A 22926-nucleotide genomic window follows, 5' to 3' on the forward strand; every position below is an offset into this window, starting at 1 on the left:
GGGTCATGTGGTCCTTTCTTCTTTTTATTTGTTTATTTACTTTTATCCTGGCATGATTGCACTCCCGACAGCCTGAGAATTGAACCTGGTTACCCAGTTCCTCTGGAACATCAGTCAGTGCTCTTAACCTCTCTTTATAAGAGGTCATGTACAAGGGCAGGAAGCACTGCCTCCTTTGGGCCTCATAGCCCAAGGTCATGGGCAGAGCAAATATCACTACAGGGCCCTAAGAAGGTAGATTCAGCACTTGGAAGGGCAGAAACCAAGTCGCTCTCTGTCTGTGTCGCACACATACCTGACTTCCTGATTTTCTTGACCACTGCCTTTGATTTTATGCAGTGGGTCTACATGGTTGGGTGAAGAAGTCCCCTTTTCCAACCAGCTACCTATACTAAATTTTTAAAACGTGCTGTCATAAAAAGATGAGTTATTTTCTTTTAGACTTATGTATTATTTATGTGCATGTGTGCCTGCATGAGTTTATGTGTGCCCTGTACATGTAGATGCCTGTAGAGGTCAGAAGACGTTGGATCCTCTGGAACTGGAGTTACAGACAGCTGTGAGCTGCCTTGTGGGTGCTGGGAACTGAACCTGAGTCCTCTGGAAGAACAGCCAGTGCTCTTCACTGCTAAGCCGCCTCTCCAGACACTGTAAATCATTTTCTTCCCATCCCTGAGCACTGGTCTGGGTTTTCAGAGGCTCCGGCGGCTGGTACGGTATGCTAGTGTGTGGACCTCAGTGCGGTCTGATGAAGTGAGCAGATGGTACTTTAAAGCTTTACACTTTCCAGAGACTGGGTATTAAAATGTGCTCTGGAGGAATCTAGAGGATATTTATTTCTCATGTTAGTTCCATTACTAATGCCCAAAGGGTATGCCATCTGCAAGATTTAAGGAGCTGCTTCTAACCCTTTGTATTAGCTGATTTTTTTTTTCTTTTCCCCAGGCTTAGCTCCCATTAAAGCAAGTAAGATTGCAGCCCAGCAGCCGGGAGGCAGTGGGAGGAAGGAGAAGGGAGTGTGAGCCACAGACCCAAACAAACCAGAGTTTAAACTTGACAATGTGACTTCCTCACTGTGTGACATGGGAAAGTGGTTTCATCCCTCTGAAACTTGACTTGCAGCCCTTTTTGTGAAAGAAAGAAAGACAAATTTGAAGAAATAATGGATCTAATATTATTAGCGGATTGACTTGGGAGCAGTGGAGACTTCGATTCAGAAAACAAAACTAATTAAACAATACATTACAAGGACTCACTTCAGCAAGGGTCTGGAGTAGTTCTATTTTGTTTGACTGAATTAAGATATTAAGGCTCAAGTATGGACAGTGCTGGGCAGTGCTTCTTACAGAATGTGAGAACAAACTTCATCTTTTTCAGGGGTGGGATAGACAGAGAGACAGACAGACTGTGGAGACTAAAGGACAAACTCAAATGCCGTTCTTCAGGAGCCAGTCTACTTTATTTTAGAGACAAGTCTCTAAATTGGGAATTCACTAATAAGGCCAGACTGGCCGGCGGTGGGTCCCATGGTTCCACCGGTCTCTGCCTCCCCAGCATTACAGTCGCACTCCCCACCATGTTTGGCTTTTTCACACGGGTTCTGTGGATTGAACTCAGATTCTCATGGTTACACACACACAGCAAGCACTTAACTGGGCCGTCTCCTCGGCCCCTCCCTTCCCCCACCTTTTCAAATCAAAAGATGCTAACGGTAAAAGGATGCACAGGGGATACTATTAATGTATACCAAACGCATATGTGCACTCTGCCCCTACACACCTACAGCTGACAGATCTAAAAGTCTATCAGAACTTTTAATTTCCAAAAAGATAATCACACTTGCCATTAGCAATCCTTCCTGCTATCTTTTTACATCTTTTTTTTTTTTTAAGATTTATTTATTTATTATGTATACAGTGTTCTGTCTGCACATATCCCTGCAGGCCAGAAGAGGGCACCAGATCTCATTACAGATGGTTGTGAGCCACCATATGGTTGCTGGGAATTGAACTCAGGACCTCTGGAAGAACAGCCAGTGCTCTTAACCGCTGAGCCATCTCTCCAGCCCCTCTTTTTATATCTTTGCTGCCTTTTTAGGGGGCAAAGAAGATGCTGGCGTTGGGGATAACCGGCCCCGAGGGGCACGAGCTGTGCCGTCCCGAAGCAGTGGAGGCGGAGGCCACGTTGAGGGCCATCACCATAGCGAGCGCCGTGAACTGTCCTCTCTACGTGGTGCACGTGATGAGCAAGTCCGCGGCGAAGGTGGTAGCCGATGCAAAGAGAGAAGGTGATCCTCAGTGGAACCCCGCCACCTCGGGCTAATGAGCTAGCAGGACACACATGCTTCTCCAGCCTAGCGCATGAGGAAGTTGTGTTTCTGTCTGCCATCCTCATCCTTACACACATCTATTTCTTTCATCCTTTCTATTATCTTCAGGGCTCATTCGCTCCCTTCCGGTTACTTCTTCCTTATGCTCAGGACTTCAAACTACTTCAAACCCATAATCTGTCCCTCAATACCATAAGCAGCCGCTTTTTAAAACATGGTAGTGAATTTCAATGTTAAAGCTAATTTTGCAGCAATTTCCATATCTCCTGATCATCTAGCTCACCCTTGATAGCACCTGATAGGGCCAGGGCAGAGTCCATGCTCAAAAACTTGTTTTTGAATCGAATCAATTTGTCTGACGGCACCTTGGATGTTGGGTCAACTGAAGCAGTAATCCCCCAAAGCATTTTAATGATTACTGTTTTGAAGGTTATTTTTTAACCTTAAATTGATTGCTGCCTCAATTCTCTGGTTCAGTCTGAATACAATCTGTCCCTGCACCAAGAAAAAAAAGTCATTTGTTTGCTAGTACTGGACAGAGCTGGGTGAAAGCCACGCATGTGCGTTTCCTTCCGCGACTTTAGGTCTCTCTGGAGCCTCCATCTTCCCGGCAGAAACACAGGTAATCCTACATCAGGAGTCATCCTGTTGATTTCCCGCCTGTGAGTGACAGCAGGTGGATAATGTACCGTTTTTAAAACCATGGATCGGATTTGGTAGGTTTGGAATAGGCACCAAAATAAGTTTTGTCAAAACTACTTGCTGCAAGAAGGTTTAGAAAGGGTTTTGTGAATCGTGTTCATTTCTAAAATGTAATCTGCCATATCATGTGTTAGGAATAAGGTTAATTTCAAATGAGCTCACAAAGTCTTACTACCAAGTACTGCTGGCCTTCCGTGCCACACCCCACCTGTACCGATTGCGGTGAACCCCCTCCCGCCCCTCCCGCCCCTCACCAAAACAAGAACAGTAAGTAGCGGAAAAACCCAGCTGCAGTTCCCACTTTTCTCCACCAGATGGTGATGTTGCCAGCTCCGTGGACCGGTTTTTCTGTGTCGCACCAGGCACACAGTGTTAGGCTAGCGTGAACACTAAAATCTGCAGAAATGCCGGTCTTAACCCACCATCAAGACATGATTTTGAAAGTTCAGGCTGGAATCTGTTTCTTGACAGTGTGTATTTGTTCTATCTGCGGACAAAATTCAATTAGGAGCCTAGCTTATAAAGACCTAGGGACCAAAGACAGCTATTCATCATAAGTAATGGGGATTTTGATTTTATTTTAAATTAGTTTTAAATACAATTTTACTTCTTGAGTGTGGGAACTGTTTACCATTTTTACATTAGTCCAAGTTTCAAAATTATATACAAAAAAACTTCCAAGAAGTTTTACTTCCTTCTAGCTCCTCATCATACCCCATAAGAAATTTTTTTTTGTACATTTATTTCTGGCTCAAGTGGACAGTTTCTCTTTAAAAAGTAAAATTATCTATATCTTCTGGGTTTTTTCTTCTTCTTTCCTTCGTAAAAATAAAAAAAAAAAAACCCACCGTGTTAGTATTTGCCTCTTGCTGATTTTTCTGTTAGAAATATGTCCTGTCCTTGAGGTTAGCCCTTCGAGGATGATGGACTTTCATCCTTCTCATTTGAAGGTCTGGAATATGCCACTGTGTTTATTCAAATAAACCTCCACTGATGGTCTGTTGAGGCCACCACAGAGGTCACCTTCTGCAGAGACCATTCAGTATTTGCAGAAGGTGTGGCTTCTCTATTGTCTCTGTAAGAAATTGCTACGAACTAGTGACTTAAAACATGACCTTGTTATCTGGCTGTTCTAGAGGACAGAGTACCCATTGTCTGGAAAGCCATGCCCCTTCCTTACCTTTCCCAGAGGTAGAGCCTGCTCAGCTTCCTCAGCTCAGGGCTCCTACCTTCTGGAATTTTTAAGGCCAACCATGCTGGATTGAGCACTGTTCATGTCATCCTGTCTGGATGGCCTCTTGTCTTTCTCCTCCACTTTAAGGGTCTTTGTATAACATTGAGCCAACTCCATCAAGTTAGAATGGCCTCCGGTCTAGAGGCTCTTAGCCACATCTGTAAGGTCCCTTTTACTACATCAGGTAGCGTATGAACAAACTGTGGATTGGCATGTGAATATCTTTATGGTTCCATTATGTGCCTAATATAAAAGAGTATCTTCTAGAAGTAAGATTGCTGGTGCAAAGATTAAATGGGCATGTAACTTTTTAGATACTGCTAGATTCATTTCCAAAGGAGCTATAAGCAACCTGTAAAAACACCCTAGTACCCAACTGTCAAAGAGACAGCAGAGCTCCAGAATGACTCAGCATGAGCTAGCCCATTCCGTGACAGTAACCCCTCCTGGGGCGTGGAGGGTGTGTGATTCAGGGGGAACCAAAAGGAAGAAGAGAGAGACTAACAGACCCAGACTTTTCCATGGTGACTGCATGTACCTGGAGAATTTTCTCTCCGGGTAATGCCAAGCCCCAGCAGTCCGACAGCCCACTTATAAAATAAAAACACAGATGCTTATATTAGTTAAACTGTTTGGCCTACTGGCTCAGGCTTCTAGCTATTAATCCATTTCTATAAATCTATACCTTGCCACGTGGCTCGTGGCTTACTGGCATCTTCACATGCTGTTTGTCATGGCGGCGGCTGGCAGTGTCTCCTTCCTCCTTCCTGTTCTTTCTTTTCTCCTCTCTGTTAGTCCCGCCTATATTTCCTACCTGGCCACTGGCCAATCAGTGTTTTATTTATTGACCAATCAGAGCAATTTGACATACAGACCATCCCACAGCAACTGCATCAATAAACTCAAGGACAGACCCTGAAAGTGCTAATGGCTAGGAGCCCATGGACCACACTGAACTTCTGTGAAGGATTCAGGTACCTTATCTGTAATTCATCCTCCTCCATCAGCATTCCTGAACACCAAAGTATAATAGAGACCTGTTATTTGCAACTTTATTTAAATGAGAAAAATTTGTCTTATGAATTTATAATATGAAAATATATAAATACTTTTATAACCCATTTCTTTCTTCCTGGGCCCTGATACTAACAGTAGGTCCCAGAATGCAGTGCTGATGTTGCCTAGAAGCAACACGCAGAGCCTTGGCGCCCATCCCAGACCCACTGAATCTAATGTGCACACCAAGCTGAGACTTCAGGCAGCTCATATGCTTAGTAAGTCAGAATCCAGGCACAAGAGTTGTCCAATCATTGATTGCCTCTATTGTCACTTAGGGATACAATGATGTTAAATTTGACTTTATACCTCAATTGCCAAATGTATACCCAGAAGAGACGGGCTGTGGTCCTAACAGCTAACACAGTATGTGCTGCACAGAGTAGGATTCTGTTTGTTTGTTTTTTTAATCACTCCAGGTTTTATTCATTTTATTTTAGTATAGTATTGTTGTTGTTTTTTTTCCAGAGCTGAGAACTGAACCCAGGGCCTTGTGCTTGCTAGGCAAGCACTCTACCACTGAGCTAAATCCCCAACCCCAGTATAGTATTGTTTTAAAACGTCACCAGACTATTTCAATTTCAACTTTACGACTGTTTTGTGACTGATGACATTGAGGCTTGGGAAAGATTGGTAAGCAAAGCTCAAGATGACTTCAATGGCAAGTGCTAGGTCTAGAGGTCCAGTCCAAGTCCGCCAACCCAAAACCAAATCTTCTCGTCTTATTAAAGAGTGCAGTCTAGCGCTCGGGTGTGTACGTACCGTGTTTTATAACTAGTTGGACATTTAAAAAAATTACCTGGTTTGGGGGGTTTGTAATTAGGTTTGAAAATTGTATTGGCGACATTATCATTATCTTAGCATTTTGGCATTGCTGGAAGGATAGAAGTGCCAGAATGGGTTTGCTAATGCGTTCCCTGGAGAGTTAGGTAGCTTGCATTTCTCTCAGCCATTCTTTGGGGCTAGTGATTATGGCCGCGTCTGCTTTTAGCTTTAAGTAGGCACCTTCAAAATTCTGGACTGTAAGTATGTAATAGTGGCTCGAGATTTGGAGCGGTATTAATTGTCTTCCAATCATGAAAAATGAGGATCTCAGCTCCTGCAAATCTTATCTGCCACCCGAGGTTTGTCCGTAATAACTGTCACTTCAAATGGCATGAGTTTTGGTGCCTAGCTAGTGCTTCTAGTGAAACCCCAGAAATGTCTTTGCCAGCCGCTTCTCCTCCCCGAGGGTGAAGACGGACCTCGGGGGCTGTCGCTGCCAGTGCGTTCTCGTCATCTTGGTATGGCAGGGTCCTCCACAGCGTTCATCTCCTTCCCATAACTTCCCTGCTTTGTCTATAGGCTAAGCCCAACATTCAGACACAGTGTAGGAGTGCGACACTAGTCTTCCCTGGCGAAGCCATCCGTGTGAAGAGAAGCTTACCCACTCAGTGAGGCGCGAGCCGGAGCTATTCACATCAACTCATGGAGAGGCAATTTCAGGCACCAGGGTCAAGTGCGTTTCCTTCACGCCAACAAGGTTCCAAAGCACACCTAATTTTAGATGGCTACATAGTTAGACCATGGTTGTCTTATAAAGTTTCTTGGTTTTCCTGGAATTTTTCCAGTTAGCTCTTTTTTCAATAGGTTTAGAAAAGAAACGTAGGCCTTCTGGACCGTGGCCAGCAGTTCCAGCTTTTTCTCCTGCCTCCCATTAGAGATAAGCAGCTCCAAGGAGGGGTTTTTTGGGGAGGGGGGGTAATCTCTCCCCCCACTCCCTGCCTGACTCACTTTCTCTTTCCCCTCCTTCTGTCCTTTTGTCTGTGGTTGTTTTGTCTGTCTATCTGTCTGTTTGTTTGTTTTGCTCTGGCGGGGATGGAACCAGGGCCCTGTGCACAGAACGCAAGCACCGCTGAGCTGTGGTGGATGTGTCCACAGTCCCTCCCTCGGTTTGATAGATATGGAAATCTGCTATGTGGATCATACCGTTTGATATCCTAGGCTCAATGCATGACTTCTTGTGCTCTTATTTCTACTTTCTTGAATCCTTTGAGAATTCTCCGGTGATTTTTTTTTTTTAAGTAAAGTGTGTAGAAGGTGGATTTTCAAATTTTCCCCTTGCTTGTTCAGTGATGTGAATGAGCACAGAACTCTATGTCACAAACACTCCTTCTGGAAAATGACAGTGCAATTTTATTCCAGCACTGTTACCAATACAGTACAGTTTTTTCCCTTTTCTCTCTAACCAGTCTTACCATCTGGAATATTCTCATTTTTTCTCGTCATTGAGATACAGAAATTTCATTAAACCCACATTTTACGAAATGTCACAAGTGTGAAATAATCCCTTTCATGTTTAGGGCATATTTCAACCTGAAGGCTGATTTTTGATTCTGAATTTTCTTCTGCTGGTATTTCTTCCATACTTATTGTTCCTATTTACTTATTTACTGTCCCCAGAATCAGCCCCCACCAGCATCGTTGTGGCCTTCCACTTTTTTCTTCTGTTTCTTAAAAAATGTCAAGGTTTTGCTTCATATTTTACAAGCTGTCTTTGTTTGCTTTCTCTGCCCTGTTAATGGGTTTGTCTTGCTAATCTTCTGTTTGTTCATTCCCTCCTAGTTACTGCCTCTCTCTCTTTTAATGTTCTTCTTTTAATTAGAGACATCATCTTGATATCTCTAAGAATATTAATGAGACTCTAAAATTCTCTTTCATTTCCTGTTTTTTGGTTTTGTTGTTGTTGTTGTTTTTAAATAAATTCTTTGCCTTTTTCTTCATGGTTAGGAAGATGGTTCAGTGGGTAAGAGCATTTGCTGGACAAGCGTAAGGATCTGAGTCCAAATCCCCAGCACCCACATAAAGAGCCAGGAATAGAGGTCTATGCATGTAACCCCAGCATTGGGGGTTGGGGTTGGGGAGCAGAGACCAGTGGATCTCAAGAGCTCCCTGGCCAGCTAGCCTAGCAGAAAAGGCCAGGTGAGCTCCTGGCACAGTGAGACACCCTTGTCTAGAGGCGTAAGGGGGGGAGCACAGTGGAAGACACCAGACTTCTTCCTCTGACGACCACATCTGCACAAATGGGTGTACACACTTGCAAACCCATGTGCATGCACCACGTACACACGTACCACACATACACAAGAGACACATTCTAGTCTTCCTTTTTGTTGATTCGTGTTCTTAATAATTTTCATTTATTATAGTGTGTGTGTGTGTGTGTGTGTGTGTGTGTGTGTGTGTGTACACATGCCATGGTACACATGTGGAAATCAGAAGACACTGTTGGCCCCACTCAGAAGTCAAGGTCAGCACAGCCCAGACCTGACCTACTCTCTATCGCCCAGTTTTCCTTTTGTTTTGTTTTTGTTTTTGTGGTTTTTTTTTTTTTTTTTTTTTTTTTTTGAGATGGGATTTCTCTGTATAGCCCATGCTAGCCTTGATTTCAGGGTCCTCCTGCTTCAGTCTCTGGAGTTCTGGGATTACGGTGCAAGCGACCACTTCCAGCTGTAGCCTAGTCCTTATCCAAACAGTGTGTGTGCCGGTGTGAGCCGCTGCCATCAGGGACTGTTCTAATCTCACGAGCTTTGGCCATGAGCGTAGTACCTTTTTCAGCCACAATGCTGCACGTGGGGTTCTCAGTGACCCTTTAGAAAATACGTTGTGCTCTCCTCACCACCCACCAACAGAACTTGCACACGCCTGGGTTCCGGTGCTTTGCTTTAGCTTAGAGTGGAGACGTCGCCGCTCAGTAGCTTAGCTCAGTGATCTGCTCGGATCTGCCTGTTATGGTTTCCCATCTGTGACTGAGACGTTCAACCATTCCCCCACCCTTAACTTGTTTTAACATGTCTTATTAGAATTCAACCTTATTTTATATCCAAGTTCCTGTCTTTAGGGGGCAAGTATGCCTCTTGTCTGAACATATTGATGGAACATTTTCTTTATGCTTTTCATAAAAACCAAATTACGGGATACAAATGTGCTGACGGCGCTGTGCTCTGGATTGGATTTCAAAACTGGATTGAAATCCTGTTAGTTCTTAAACCATTCACTGGGAGCTGGACCTTGTGGTGGGTCTGCTATTAGTTTGGTTGCTCGTCTGACTGGTCTTCGTTTTCCTACAGTACAAAGCTTCCTAGTTAAGCTTACTGTCATAGGACAGAAAGTTCTCACACAGAGGTTTGGGGGGATCCGCCACTTTCCAACTCCATCCTCCACATGGTCCTCTTGTTTTCAAAAGACTGAAGAGAGATGCACAAAAGGCCACATCCTCTCAAGCGGTCTTGCCTGTTGCTGCTGAAGAGCAGTAAGCTGAATCTTGTCTCTTCTACACTTACAATGCACTGACCCTCCATGACCAGGCTTGGGGAGGGTGGTGTGTGACTGAGTCCAGGGGGATCTGAATCCCTCCTTGTATCTTTTCTTCTGTGGTTTTGCACATCTGAATATCTCACTGTCTTTTAAATTTAGGAAAAAAAAAAGATCTACTTTAAAGCAGTTGAAACTGGCCTTTTAAGAACATTTCAAAAACTGGAATCATGTGTCTCTAAGGAAAACAGCACCTATGGGGTGTGTAAACATCTTAAGGCTATGATCACAAAATACTACCGCCCTTTACAGAAGCAGCAAGGATTTGTTTTCCGAAAGTCCTGGAGATGGGCGATCTGAGAGGAAAGAGCCAGTAGTGCCAGTGTCTTCTGAGATGTAGAGGAAGCCATATCCCAGATCGTGTTCCAGGCCTGTCTCCTTGGCTCCATCAGGAGGTCTTTCTCCTCTGCTTTCAATGTGTTCCTTCTATTGGCAACTGTGTTCCAACCCCTTTTTCTTACAGGACCCCCGTCTTATTAGATCAGGCTCTACCCAAGTGGCCTCACTTCAACGTCTTTATCTTCATCTAGATTTTCCTATACTTGAGGACTTCAAGACTTGAATTCTGGTGTGTGGTTGCTTGAATGAGAATGGTCCCCATAGGCTTATGTGCCCTAATACTTGGGTCCCAGTTGGTGGAACTGTTTGGGAAGGATTAGAAGGTGTGGCCTTGTTGGAGGAGGTGTGTCACTGGAGCCAGGCTTTGAGGCTTCAAGTGACCCATGCTGTTCCCAATACACTCTCTGCTTCCTGCCTGTGGCTCAAGATGTCAGTTGTTCCTACTGCCAGGCCTTTGTTCTGCCATCATGGACTCTAACCCTCTGGAACCGTAAGCCCAATTAAACATCCTCTTCTATAAGGTTCCTTAGTCATGGTGTTTTATCACAGCAATGGAAATGTAACTACTACACAGTGGGACACACAGTACAATTTACAAACATGAAGAGACCCCAGGCTTCCAGGGACATGCTTTTGTATACATCAGGCTGTTGGTTTTATTTTGTTGTTGTTTGTTTGTGTGTTTGAGGTTTGTTTGTTTTGTTTTTGTTTGTTTTTTAGCCTTCACAAATTTACCATACACATTGTAATCCCATTTCCTAGATAGGAAAACCAAGACAAAAAAAATTCACTCGTATGCAAAGCTAAAATATACAACAACAGGATTTGAACTCAAGTCTGCATAAACTGTTCTACCATCCTGCGTCTTGTGATTTTCTCCTCAAATATTTTCTTCTTTCTAAAGGAATAAGATTTTGAACCGATGCAGCCCGGCAGAGCTTCACCCTATTACTTTGTAGGAAAGTTACTTTGAAAAGTGAAGCTGTTGTCAGACTTTGCAGTCAAAGCACACCTGCACTGCCTCCCCCTACCTTTTCACTTCCTCTCGTAGATCTCAGGCCACCAGGCTCCATACAGGCAGGAGCATCCACTTCATCACTTCCCTCCCTTAAAGCTGCCTGGTGACTGAGAGTCCTACTGGTCTAGCCTGCTTCTCGACTCAGAAATCTTTAGAGTCTCTCAGAGATGTAAAGTGCAGTTAAGTGGGAGATTGCAGTGTGATGATGGAGTCCTTTCAGTTTCGGTTTTGTGTCAAAGGGTAGAAAAAGACTACAGAGAGTATCTATGGATGGGGAGCCTACAGCCTAACAAGAAAGCTGTTAGAGAGGAAACTGATGTTGGACATGTCTTTCAATCCCAAGAGTTACTGGAACACAATCAGAAGACAGACACAAGCATTGCTCACAGCCACCTGCAAAGCAGAGCAAAGGAAACCAGGAAGGGAGAGGGGACAGTTGCTTGGTCACGTCTACAGATAGCTTGTGGTTGGCTGAAACTATTTAAAAATACATGCTCTTCTCCAGGGAATAGAGATGATGCTTCTCTTTGTAACAGTGGGTATGCTCTCATATCAGAGGAGGAAGGTTTTAATTCTGCCTATGCCACTACCCACGAGTGTATCTCCGGCAAATCAATTGGTTTCACTGAGCATCAACGTCTTCATTTATCAAACCAGCATGAGGTGTCGCTGTGAGGCCAAGTGAGGTCATGGGCAAGAGTTTTGAAAGTTACACAGACTATCCCTAGGTTAGTGATTTCTCTTGCCTTATTATTAACTCAAATCTACCAGGACTTGTAATTAGGTTGGATTTTGTAGTTTGAGTCTCCAGTTTTTGGACTACCAGACTTGTTGGTTTCCTCCTCCTTTATACTTCTTTCATGTGTTTTGGTCTTTTCAAACTTGTGGAAGGGAACAACGACCCATTAGGAATTTTTAATTTTTTTTATGTTCATAAATATGTAATGGGAATAAAGATGAAAATAGACCCCTTAATGAAGAGCTTGTGTACACTAAAAAAGTTGCCTGTCACATTTGAAAGGAGCTTAGCCCTTCTGAGGAAATTACCTGTCATCTGCTTTTAGAGCAGCCTGGCAGACTCCCGACAGATACTGACATTTAATTTTTCCCGAGAGCTATTAAGATGGGAGACGCTTGGGAGCCGCACTCCCGTATCATCTCGATGTGCCAAGTGATTGAACAGAACATGTGACAAGGACCTCTCCTTGATGATGAAGCACCGTGGAAAATCCTGAGTTGGCACCTCATGTCCAAGCAACTGGGAGAAGTGCTCTTGGGACAGCAAGTTCTCCTTGGAGTTGCAAACAGACATTGTGTCTGTCTTGGTCCCTCGCAGTGGAGACTGACACCTCTTAATTCTCTCCACACGACTGCTCTTTATCCTGCGTGCCACTGAGAGATACTAAAGTTGTTCCTTTTTTCAGCAAGCAGGGTAGGAAGGACGGAGTGGTGTGGGGTTGTGTGTATCACGGAAGCAAAGTGTATCAGCAACGTTTCGGTTCCTGGGGGACCACTTGCACAGGCCCCGGTGTGGAACTTGGTTGCTTAAGAAGTCAAATTCCTAGGCTGTCTCTCTATTTCCTGGGCTAACTGGAGGAAGAGGGTAGTTTAGAGGAGGGATGGATCTGTGAGATAATAGGGTGCTACATTTCCATTTAGAAGACTTGGGCAGCTGGTGGCCATCCACTGCGTGTGCTCTCTAAGGAAATCAGTTAATTTCAGCTATATATCTGGATTGTAACTAAAATTTAGCATCTGGTTAACCAGAGTGAGCTCATTTGGCATGCTAGAATCTCCTCACCATGCACTCTTTTTTTTTGATTGCTTGCATGTGATGAGGTTGATGCCAGTGAATCTATTATTCTGACAAATGCTAATCAGATAGGAACCTGATTTTAAATTCAAATTCATTGTGCACTATTAAGTTTTCTAACATTGTGTGCTTTGGATGGCCTCATTTGCATGATTTTTTAAGTGTGCATTTCGGCTACAATTTTATTATCTGAGTGTTCTTTTATTGAATATAAGTCTTCTGCTGAGAAAGTTCCTTGTGAGGATGTGAAAAGGATATCAATTAATCTGCAGTGGAGATACACCATGGTTGGAGTCTGTATGGCTATATTGGTGGTAGTTTGTCATCTAGCTACAAGGCATAGAAGTTGAGACCACTGACTCAGAATTCCTGGGTTCAAATCCTACCTCCTCCACTCCACCTATGTACCATGTATATAAAGTAGCTGCAGAGAAATCATGTAATCCTGTAGCTTTATCTTTAATTCAAGGTAGTGAAGAGCATTCACCCAGAGGATTCTCCGATTGCATTATCAATCACAAGCAGTCTTCTGGGTTATGCCTCAATAACAGTGGGGCCCAAATAGGAGCGACTTACAACTAGAGGTTTGTTTCCTCTTCCCATTCGTGTTCATGTCCATCGTGGGTTGGCTCTGTCTTCACTAGATAACCTCTTTGCTCGGTGGCACTCCCAGCATCACGACAAAGAAGAAAAAGACATAACAGAATCAAAGACGGTTTTAATAGCCTACGCTTGGAGGCAGAACATGCCATTCTTGATCAATCTAATTGATCAAAACAAAGCAAGTAGTCAACCTGATGTCAAGTGACTAGGAGGATGAACACAGCACATGTTCAGTAGTTGTCAGTTGTTAACTATTGAGTCCTGTTCACAAAACGATTGAGCCGTAGTACCATCCCCTACTGGGACAGAGAAGACGATCCGTGTGTTTGTCAGATGGTTTTCTTAAAAGTGCGTTAAGGGGCTGAGTCCTGCCTTTGGACATTCCAGGAAAGGTGGTCTATGGAGAACCCATTGCGGCGGGTCTCGGTACCGATGGCACACACTATTGGAGCAAAGAATGGCGCCATGCAGCCCACCATGTCATGGGACCTCCGCTGAGACCTGATCCTTCAACACCTGGCTTTCTCATGAATCTGTTGGCTAAGTAATAATTTTTCAGATGACGGTAAAGTATTTGGGCGAAAGATAATCCTTTATAAGTCTCATCTTTGGGTGGAGGAAAGCTGGCCCTATACCTCCAGCTTCCACAGACCCTTCTGGTCCTCTGTTCTGTTTGACCCATGCTATCTGGGGAGCAGAAAACACTGGACTTACGATGATTTAAGCTGATACAATCTAGAGACTACACTGTTATATGGACAATAGCCCTTTCTAGTCATTCTGAACATTCTAGCATGTCCCATTCACATGTCCCCAGATTTGAGTTAATGGGGAGCTTTATACAACAACAAAAAGTACTTACCCTTTTCTAACCTCCTTCCTCCTTCACACTTCTGTATCCCAGAGTTTATTAATAACCCAAAGTGGTATTCAGCTGTTCTCAGCCAGTCTTACACCTGTGTTCAAACGGTATGGACATCTGGACCTGCCTCCATTGCCGTAGATCACCATTATGACATCTTGCATGGCATTTTACTCGTAAAGAACTTCTACCTGCATTGTTCCTGGTGACCCTGTTGTTAGTTAGCATTGTGGAGTCCATGCAACTATCAATTTCTATGTGGGACAAGCTCACAGCCATGAGCTCATCAGTCTTGGTGCAGAGTCTGGCATGCACCCTATAATCTCACAGACCATTCCTTCCTCAAACTAGCCATCTTCCTCCAGCTAGCCTGGGAAATTGAAAAGCAGTTAAAAAACGGGCTTGCTGAGGATTCTGCACGGTAATCCTTATGAGCATGTTCTTGAAAAGTGCTTCCCATGACAAACCCAGAAGAGAGGTGAGATGTGTGCCCAGAAATTCTACTCACACCCCCTCCCACTGCTTGGTGTCCCATGGAGGAGGCAGTCTGGTCAGAGGCTAAGAAACACCAAGGAGTTTCCCCCTACGTGTGCTACCTATTAGCTTCCTCATTGTTCTCTTCTTTCTCATCCTTTACAGTGGCGATCTGAGCACCACAGGGAGTGATAACTGTACCTTCAACACCTGCCAGAAAGCTCTTGGGAAAGACGACTTCACTAAGATTCCCAATGGGGTGAACGGTGTTGAGGACCGGATGTCGGTGATATGGGAGAAGGGTGTGGTGAGTTTCACAGGAGTGAGCCTGGTTCACTCAGGATCATGACCTTCATAGAAACACACCCCCCCAGAATAAACTGGGAATCACACCATCACTATCAACTCCATCCCTTCCCTCCTCCAGGACGTTATCAGCAAACAAGCAGTTGATCTTTCCTCATAGTTTAGCTCAGAAAAGGTGTTACGTCACTGTCACTGGGCAGAGACATTGGGGGCTAATTTACACTGGGTCCAGATAGGGTTATTCTTTGTATCATTGATGTAAATATTTGAACTGATGAAGAATATATGAAGGATATTGAATTCACTGTCTGAAGTTATATAGATGATAAAGTCTATGGGCATAATGATTTATAAAACTAATAATAAATGAAGAATGAATAAAATGTTTTTTTTTCCCAAGGATGGAGCAGAATCACACAGACAGGTGTTAGGTGTTAAGCCAACTATCCTTGTGACATGTGTAGTTATAAAGATCTATAGGAAAACTAGGTAGACTCCGGGTTCCCACTGTCACACTTTTCAAAGACCCCTCTCTTAGATGATACATTAATCATATTTCATACTTGAGAATTCTCTTTGATGAGTTTCTCTGACATCTACTATCGTTTCTAATTCTCATTGTCCTACTTAGAGTTTCTATTGCTGTGATGAAACACCATGACCAAAAGCAAGTTGGGAAGGAAAGGGTTTATTTGGCTTACAATTCCACATCATAGTCCATCACTGAAGGAAGTCAAACAGGGCAGGAACCTGGAGGCAGGAGCTGATGCAGATGCTGTGGAGGGGAGCTGCTTACAGGTGTGCTCATGATGGCTTGCTCAGTCTGCTTTTTTTTTTTTTTTATAGAACCCAGGACCACCAGGCCAGAATGGCACCACCCACAATGGGCTGGGCCCTCCCTCATCAATCACTAATTAAGAAAACGCCCTACATCCAGATCTAATGGAGGAATTTTCTCAATTGAAGCTCCCTCCTTTCAGATAATTCTAGCTTGTGTCAAGTTGACATAAAACTAATCAGCGCACTCGTTATTCACGGAGTCCCATTGATTTTGTTTTCAGAATGCCTCCTCATTTCTACGTTCATGGATACCGTCTAATGGAGGCTCACATTTTGTTTGGACCATTCTTATAGTCTCAAAGCTGCTTTCCTTATTCCCAGGGACCAATTGTTCCGGCTGTTCTAACCTGGAGTTGCCGCTCATAATGAAGCTCTGTTCATGTTGTTTCCTTCTCCAAAGCACTTCGGTGTTGTCCATGACCAAACGGCAGTGTAGAAGCAATCAGTTTAGTGCCAGGGTCTTCAAAACCTCTCTCTAGTTCTAACTTCTGTTGACCCCCCCTTTCTCCATCTACTCCTACCTCTAACATCCCCGATGACTCCCCCTCTTTCTCCTTGCTTAAATATTCTAGATTATAATCCAACTTTCCTCCTTAAACTTGTGTTGTTACAGTAAATATCTTTAAAACAGCAGATTTTCATAATCCATTAGAGTTCCCATCATACATAAAGGTATAGTTACATACATCTTTAAATATGATCTTTAAAATAGTTGAGTATTTCCCTAACATGTATGAAACTGTATAATTTTCTGAAACAGTAAGATGATTTACTTCTGGGATTATTATAAATAATTAAATAAATCTTAGAAAAAGTCTTTCCATATACATATATAAGCCCTATAAGGGTTCTATATTAAAATTTCTTAAAATAGACTTTCCAACATTTCTGTTTCACATAAATTTAAATTGAACAAAATTGTACCTCTTATGCTTATCTTTTATCTTCTCAAGGCATTGTCACCTAATTTATAGGCATCATAACCTATTTTCTTTTGAGTATTTGGTATTTTATCTAATATTTACATGATCATTTCACAAATCTTAGGTCTGCAATAAATAAGGCAGATCATAAGTATTGTAGGTGCTAGCAGAAAGCTTTAAATGGGAATGGAAAATGGCGGTGTCAGTATTTATACCATTGTGGGTAGTAATCTTGGGTGATGGGGGTAGATGTTGAGGAAGTACAAGGTTTGTCTTTTAATGTGATGGGATTTTTGAAAAGTCATCTTCAGGCTTCTATGTGCCATCATCTTCATCAGTGATGATGCAGCTGGTTTATACTGAGCATGCACAGATGTAGCTCCTTGATGCAAGAAATGGGATACAGTTCTAGTTGGGTTAATAGAGATGTCTTTCTGTTTGGGTTAATAGATATAAGTCGTTCACTTTGATCCCCAGAGGAGGCTTAAGTGTTTGATCATCACAGCAAATGCATCTTCTTTGAATTGGTTTACAGCACAGTGGTAAAATGGATGAAAACAGATTTGTGGCAGTTACCAGCACAAATGCAGCCAAAATCTTTAATCTTTATCCAAAAAAAGGAAGGATAGCTGTCGGCTCAGATGCTGACATTGTGATCTGGGACCCAGAAGCCACAAGGTAAGTCTGAGATCCTGCATTACCTGGTTTTACCCTGGAAGAAAGGCACTAGCTTGCAAAGAAACTTTGCCTGGGCTGTTACCAGCCTTTGCTTAATAGGTGATTTATTTCGCTGTGCTCAGGGAATTCTAAGCCTGTGCACAAGATAAAGGTTTTGATGTACAAATGTTTCTTTGTTTTTCTTGGCATGGAGGGTCCAAAAGCTGTGTAGAACTCGCTAGGAATGGATATGTTGAGAAAACCAATATGAATTTGCCATTCCGGTGCCTGGCAAGTGCCCGAGTTCACACGGAGGGAATGTGCGGAGCCCTGAAGAAAATAAAAGGCTTAATTTGAAAAGAGCTGAATTGGAAACTCAAAATAATCACAGCCTTTTAAACACTTTTAGATAGAAAGATTCCAGCACAAAAGACATCACTTTTAGTTAGCCAAACTTTCCAGATGAGCTCAGACTCAGCCTGTCATTCCCAGAAAGCTTAAGCCCTTTGTTCTCAATTTCCATAATTCTATGTTAATATTGTGGGTCCGACAAATTCCACCAAATCAAAAAAGCATTTGATGGAGGTTGAGTTTCTGCTGAATTCTTCCTGTAGAACGTTGTCCTCAACAGCACTTGCTTGCTTGTTTGTGCTTGTGCTAAACACTGGTAAGGAAGGCAATGTCACACACTTCAACATTTTGTGTGCATACACGGGAATTTCATGGGCCTCTGTCTTCACTACATGGCATTTATGCAAGGTCTAGTATGTTTGTTTCTACCATAGTTACTAAAAGAGCACAGTTTCTGGGAAGCGGTATTGTTACAGAGCTTCAACAGAAGTGCCCTTGGGCCACCTTCTGGGAAAAAGATGGCCATTTGGAATTTGGAACATGAAGGAAGCTACTATGGCTGAGAGCCTAGAAACAAGCCCCAGATGGTCTTTTTGTGGTTGGCACTATCCTCAGGACACTCATTGTTCCTACCTAGGGACCAGGTCGTGGGATTGGCAGGCCATGGTCACAGCAGGTAGCCTTTGGCCAACACTCCAGCATTACACCTTGCTGCTTTCAAATTCATGCAAAGCAATAAAAAGCTGTGTGAGAACCTTAGGTCAGGAAATACCCTGAGATAACAGGGCCTTTGCTGCTGTATTAACACAGATTTACATTTAAAGAATCAATACCTGATAAAGCTACATGTAGACAGGCTTTCTACTAGTCTGGGAATGGGAGTGGGAAAACATTGCTTGTCTTTCTGGACTCTGGATGACCTGGGTTGGCTGCAGGTTGGAGAACTCCTGATTCTGTAAGCTCTGCAGGGGCTGCTACTGCCCAGTAGTGGTCTGCAATTTAGGCCATTGCTCCAAGGCTGGAACCAGGTAGGTCTTTTGAAATACCTTGTGGCTTATGAAGATCACAAGGTTTAATTAGAAAACCCAGAAATTCTCAACGTTCTTCTCTGATGGAAGGACTATGTGGAGAGCGATGAATCCCGTTTGAGTCATCAGGATGATAATTAGTAGTAGTTTGTGCAAGTCAGTGGGGCCAAAGATACTTTGATGTCTAAGACCAAGAATGGTGATGAGAAAACTGTGAACAGTGTGTGAGGTTTACCTGCGGGCTGTGAGTCCACGGCTTTGACTTACACACCTGTGTTTAATACTTCATTCTTCATGTTCTAGTTCTTTTATCCAATGGAGAGGGGGCAGTTTAATGCTGTTCTGTGTTTTTCTGTGTCAGAGTGGAAGGAAATGAAAGATGTTCTGTTGAGCTATGAAACTCTCCGATCTACTTCCTAACCCCACGGAGAGCACCAAGAGGCCACTTCCATACCTCTTCTCCTTCCTCTTCTCCTCTTCCTCCTCCTCCTCCTTCTTCTTTTGTTGAGGGTGGTGGGATTGAGACATGGTTTCTCTATGTAGCCCTGGCTGTCCTAGAACTTGCTTTATAGACCAGGTTGGCCTTGAACTCACAGAGATCCGCCTGCCTCTGCCTCCCAAGTGCTGGGACTAAAGGTGTGCACCATCACAGTCTAGTCCTCTATGGCTCTTCTTTTTACTTTTTTTTTTTTTGCAAGTCATTCCATTTTTTTAATTGAAAATAGATTTAGATTTCTCCATATTATATATTCTAATTATGGTTTCCTCTCCCAGATCCCCCATTCCCCACCCACCTAAATCCACACCCTTTTATCTCACGCTCTCATTAGAATCCACACAGGCGTTTAAAAATAATAATAAAATAAGATAAAATAAAAACAAAGAAGCTGGAGTAGTGGGAAGCAAACAAACTACCAGGAGAAAGGGAGCCCCCCCCAAGTGAATTATGCATGTGGGGGGACCCAAGGCTGTCCAGACCAGGGCTCATGCCTGAGGGAAACACGCTGGGCAGATGGGGGAAAGTCATTTACACCCAGGCATTGCATCCACATAGAGAGTTTATTATAATAGAGAGATGAAGAGAAAGATAGGAAAGAGAGAGAGAAGAGAGATAAAGGGGGGAGGGAGAGAGAGAGAGAGAGAGAGAGAGAGAGAGAGAGAGAGAGAGAGAGAGGCCTCAGGCACACACCTCCTGGGAATAGAGAGAGAGTGTGGATGAGAGGGAGGAAGGGGAGGGGGTTTTTCCTTTAGATCAGGACCAGGATGCAGGGAGGGCTCAAGGGGTGAGGATTCAAGGGGCGGATCAAAATAGTAACACCCTCTCACCTCCAAAAAAGCACAAGAAACACAAAGATGCAGAGACACATTCACACACACATAAAACCCATAAAAACACAATGCTGGAGGCCATAATATATGTACAAAAGACCTGGAAGGGGAAAAAAGGAAGGAAGGAGGGAGGGAGGGGGGATAAAAGGAGGGAAGAAAAAGAAAGGAGACATCCAGACAAAGAATTACGAAACAAGGAACCTCTAAAATGCCATAGAATTTGTTCTGAGTTGTTGGGGCCCTCTTTTTTAAGCCTCCACCTGGGTGACTCCAGCAGGGCCGGAGTTGAGAGTCCTTGGCTGTTTGAGTTCTGCGGATCACATCAGCTCAGGTACAAAGTGTTGTCTTCCTCAGACAACTGGACAAAGAGAAATGACCGGAATGCAAGGTTGTGACTAATTCCCTCGCTTTCTTTTCCACATTTTGCTGCTTGGAGGGTATTTATAGGCTGTGATTATGTCCCCTGAGTCATGCCTTAGGCTATACAGATTTAAATCACTTTCTCCCAAGCTCCAGTTACTAATCTCTGTAACACTCTTGTCTCTCCTCTTCTAGTTACTTGCTTCAGCACAGTGCATAATGATCCAGATGTGTGGCTATTTTTTTTTATCGTCTATATGTTACTTACTTCATTTCCCTCTGCTCAGTCTAAGAATGACTAATATAAGGTCAAACTCAAAGGTGGCTTTCTATACTACATAGGCGTTTATTCATAACCGGTTAGGCATAACTATTCAGGTGTTCGTCTTCCCTGTTTGTTCTTTACCATTTTTTTTTTTTACATAACAACTGCTCTTTATATAATAATGACGAAAGAAAGCTAAATATCTAAAATCTTTTTTGGTATTGAATATATGTATTCAGCCTTTAATTTTGAGTGCTACGTCTTCATTAGTATAGCACGTATCCTTTAGCACGACCAAGAACTCTCATGCTTTCGCTCCAGGTCTGCTCATCATAAATACCCCAGGGCCAGAAATAATGAAAACCAGCACAGGCCTGTGCGACTGGCACTAGACCTGAGGTCCAGCAAGGGCCACTTAAAGTCTCTGCAGAGCTCAGTGGCAGAGAGCTTGCTGAAGTTCTGGGCTCCATCCCTGACACCCTGCACACCACATAAAGAGCAGAAGAAAGTAGGTCATTGTATGTCTGCTCCTCTTTTACAAAACAAGGTAACTAAAAATGACTACATCTACCACAAGATTACCATGAACCGACATATGTAAACATATTTTGTAAGCTAAGATTGCCCTTATAGGGTGCTTGTTTTATGTAGGAATCCGCAGGTTCAAGTCCCAGCACTGCATAAACCAGATGTGATGTCACATACCTGTAATTCCAGAACTTGGGAGATGGAGACAGGAGAATCAGAAACTCAAGGTCGTCTTGGGATATATAATGAGTTTAAAATCAGCCTGCTAAAAAAATGAGGGGGGGAGGGGGGTGCAATTAGCATACGTTGTTATTGTGACCTTACCCGTTTCTACTTTGGCTGTGATTTACTTTGCCCGGTATTTCGGCTAATTTGCCTGTGTTGACCAAGCAGGCAGGTGAACCAAGGGGTTCCATTGTGCTGATGCCCACATCCTCTCAGAAACCTACAGAGCTTCTCATTTTCTCTGCCTCTGTTATCCGATCACAGGTAGAAAAATACCATCAGGCTAATGAACGAGCTGAGTCCCCTTTGGAACCTGACTTTTTAAATCTGTCCGATTTTTCTCTAATTCATCATAGTAATATTTTGCACTTACATGAAATTTGTAGAGTGTGGAGAAAAGTGAGAGGGGGTTGTTGAGGGGGAGGCTTCATGGGATGAAGGATTAGATGAACATTTAAACAATGAGAAAGAGTGTTTTTCATAGTTCGCATTTAAAGGGAGAAACCACGCTGTGTATCTGGGTCGATGACAACACCCGCTTTCTCTATTCTTGGCCTGCTTATTGTGAGAAAGGTACTCAGTTGGGCTCTCTGTTCCAACCAAAGTTTATGCAGATGACCTCAACTGGAACATTTCTAATGCACCACAGTATTCTTAGCCTCTCTGCACTCATCATCCACAGCTTTCTGCTGTCCTTCAAGGTGGAGAATGGTCACCATCGTCGCTGCCTACCTCTCCCCACCCTGCACCCTGAATCCTAGTGATCCTGCACACCGGCTCACAATGCTGCACCATGGTCTTGCATCACTTTCTGAACCTTTGCTATATTCTTGAGGTGTAGGTGCATTTTAAAAAAGGAATAAGGAGTCACAGTGATGGTGGAGAGGACCCCTCTGAGCCCCCCAGCTCTTCTCCACTATTATTACCTGACAGAATGGCATGGTTGTCACAGTTAATGAGCTGATACTGGTTGTTAGAGCCTGTTCTTCATTCAGGCTTGCTTAGCGCTTACCCAGCATCCATTTCTGCTCCAGAATCTCACCCAGGATCCCATATTACTTTTAGTCCATGTGTGTCCTGAGGCTGGTCTGAGGTGTGGCAGTTTCCCCCTTCATTTCTCATTGCTTTGCTGTTTTTGAGGAATGATGCTCAAGTATCTTGGAGAATGTCTCTCTATTGTGTTTTTCCTCCCGATGTTTTACCCTTACTAGCTCAGGTTTGGGGAAAGAATAATTCAAAAGCCAAGTCTTCCTTTCCATAAGCCATAAAGAGTAAATGAGGTGATGTGATGCCACAAGGCCGGGGCTGAGCTGGGGTTCCTGGCTGAGGCA

The 22926-nt window shown here is 43.4% G+C and overlaps 1 protein-coding gene across 1 annotated transcript in view; it reads left to right on the forward strand.

The window, feature by feature from the left end:
- Positions 1-22926, forward strand: part of Dpys (dihydropyrimidinase) — a 76398-nt gene that overhangs the window by 19261 nt on the left and 34211 nt on the right. The window contains exons 4-7 of the mRNA XM_059247027.1: positions 2098-2287; positions 13835-13991; positions 14949-15090; positions 17388-17530. Of these exons, the coding sequence (XP_059103010.1) occupies positions 2098-2287; positions 13835-13991; positions 14949-15090; positions 17388-17530 (632 nt within the window). The remainder of the gene's footprint in view (positions 1-2097; positions 2288-13834; positions 13992-14948; positions 15091-17387; positions 17531-22926) is intronic.

The sequence above is a fragment of the Peromyscus eremicus genome, chromosome 20 (genome assembly GCF_949786415.1).
Source record: "Peromyscus eremicus chromosome 20, PerEre_H2_v1, whole genome shotgun sequence".
NCBI lineage: Eukaryota > Metazoa > Chordata > Mammalia > Rodentia > Cricetidae > Peromyscus > Peromyscus eremicus.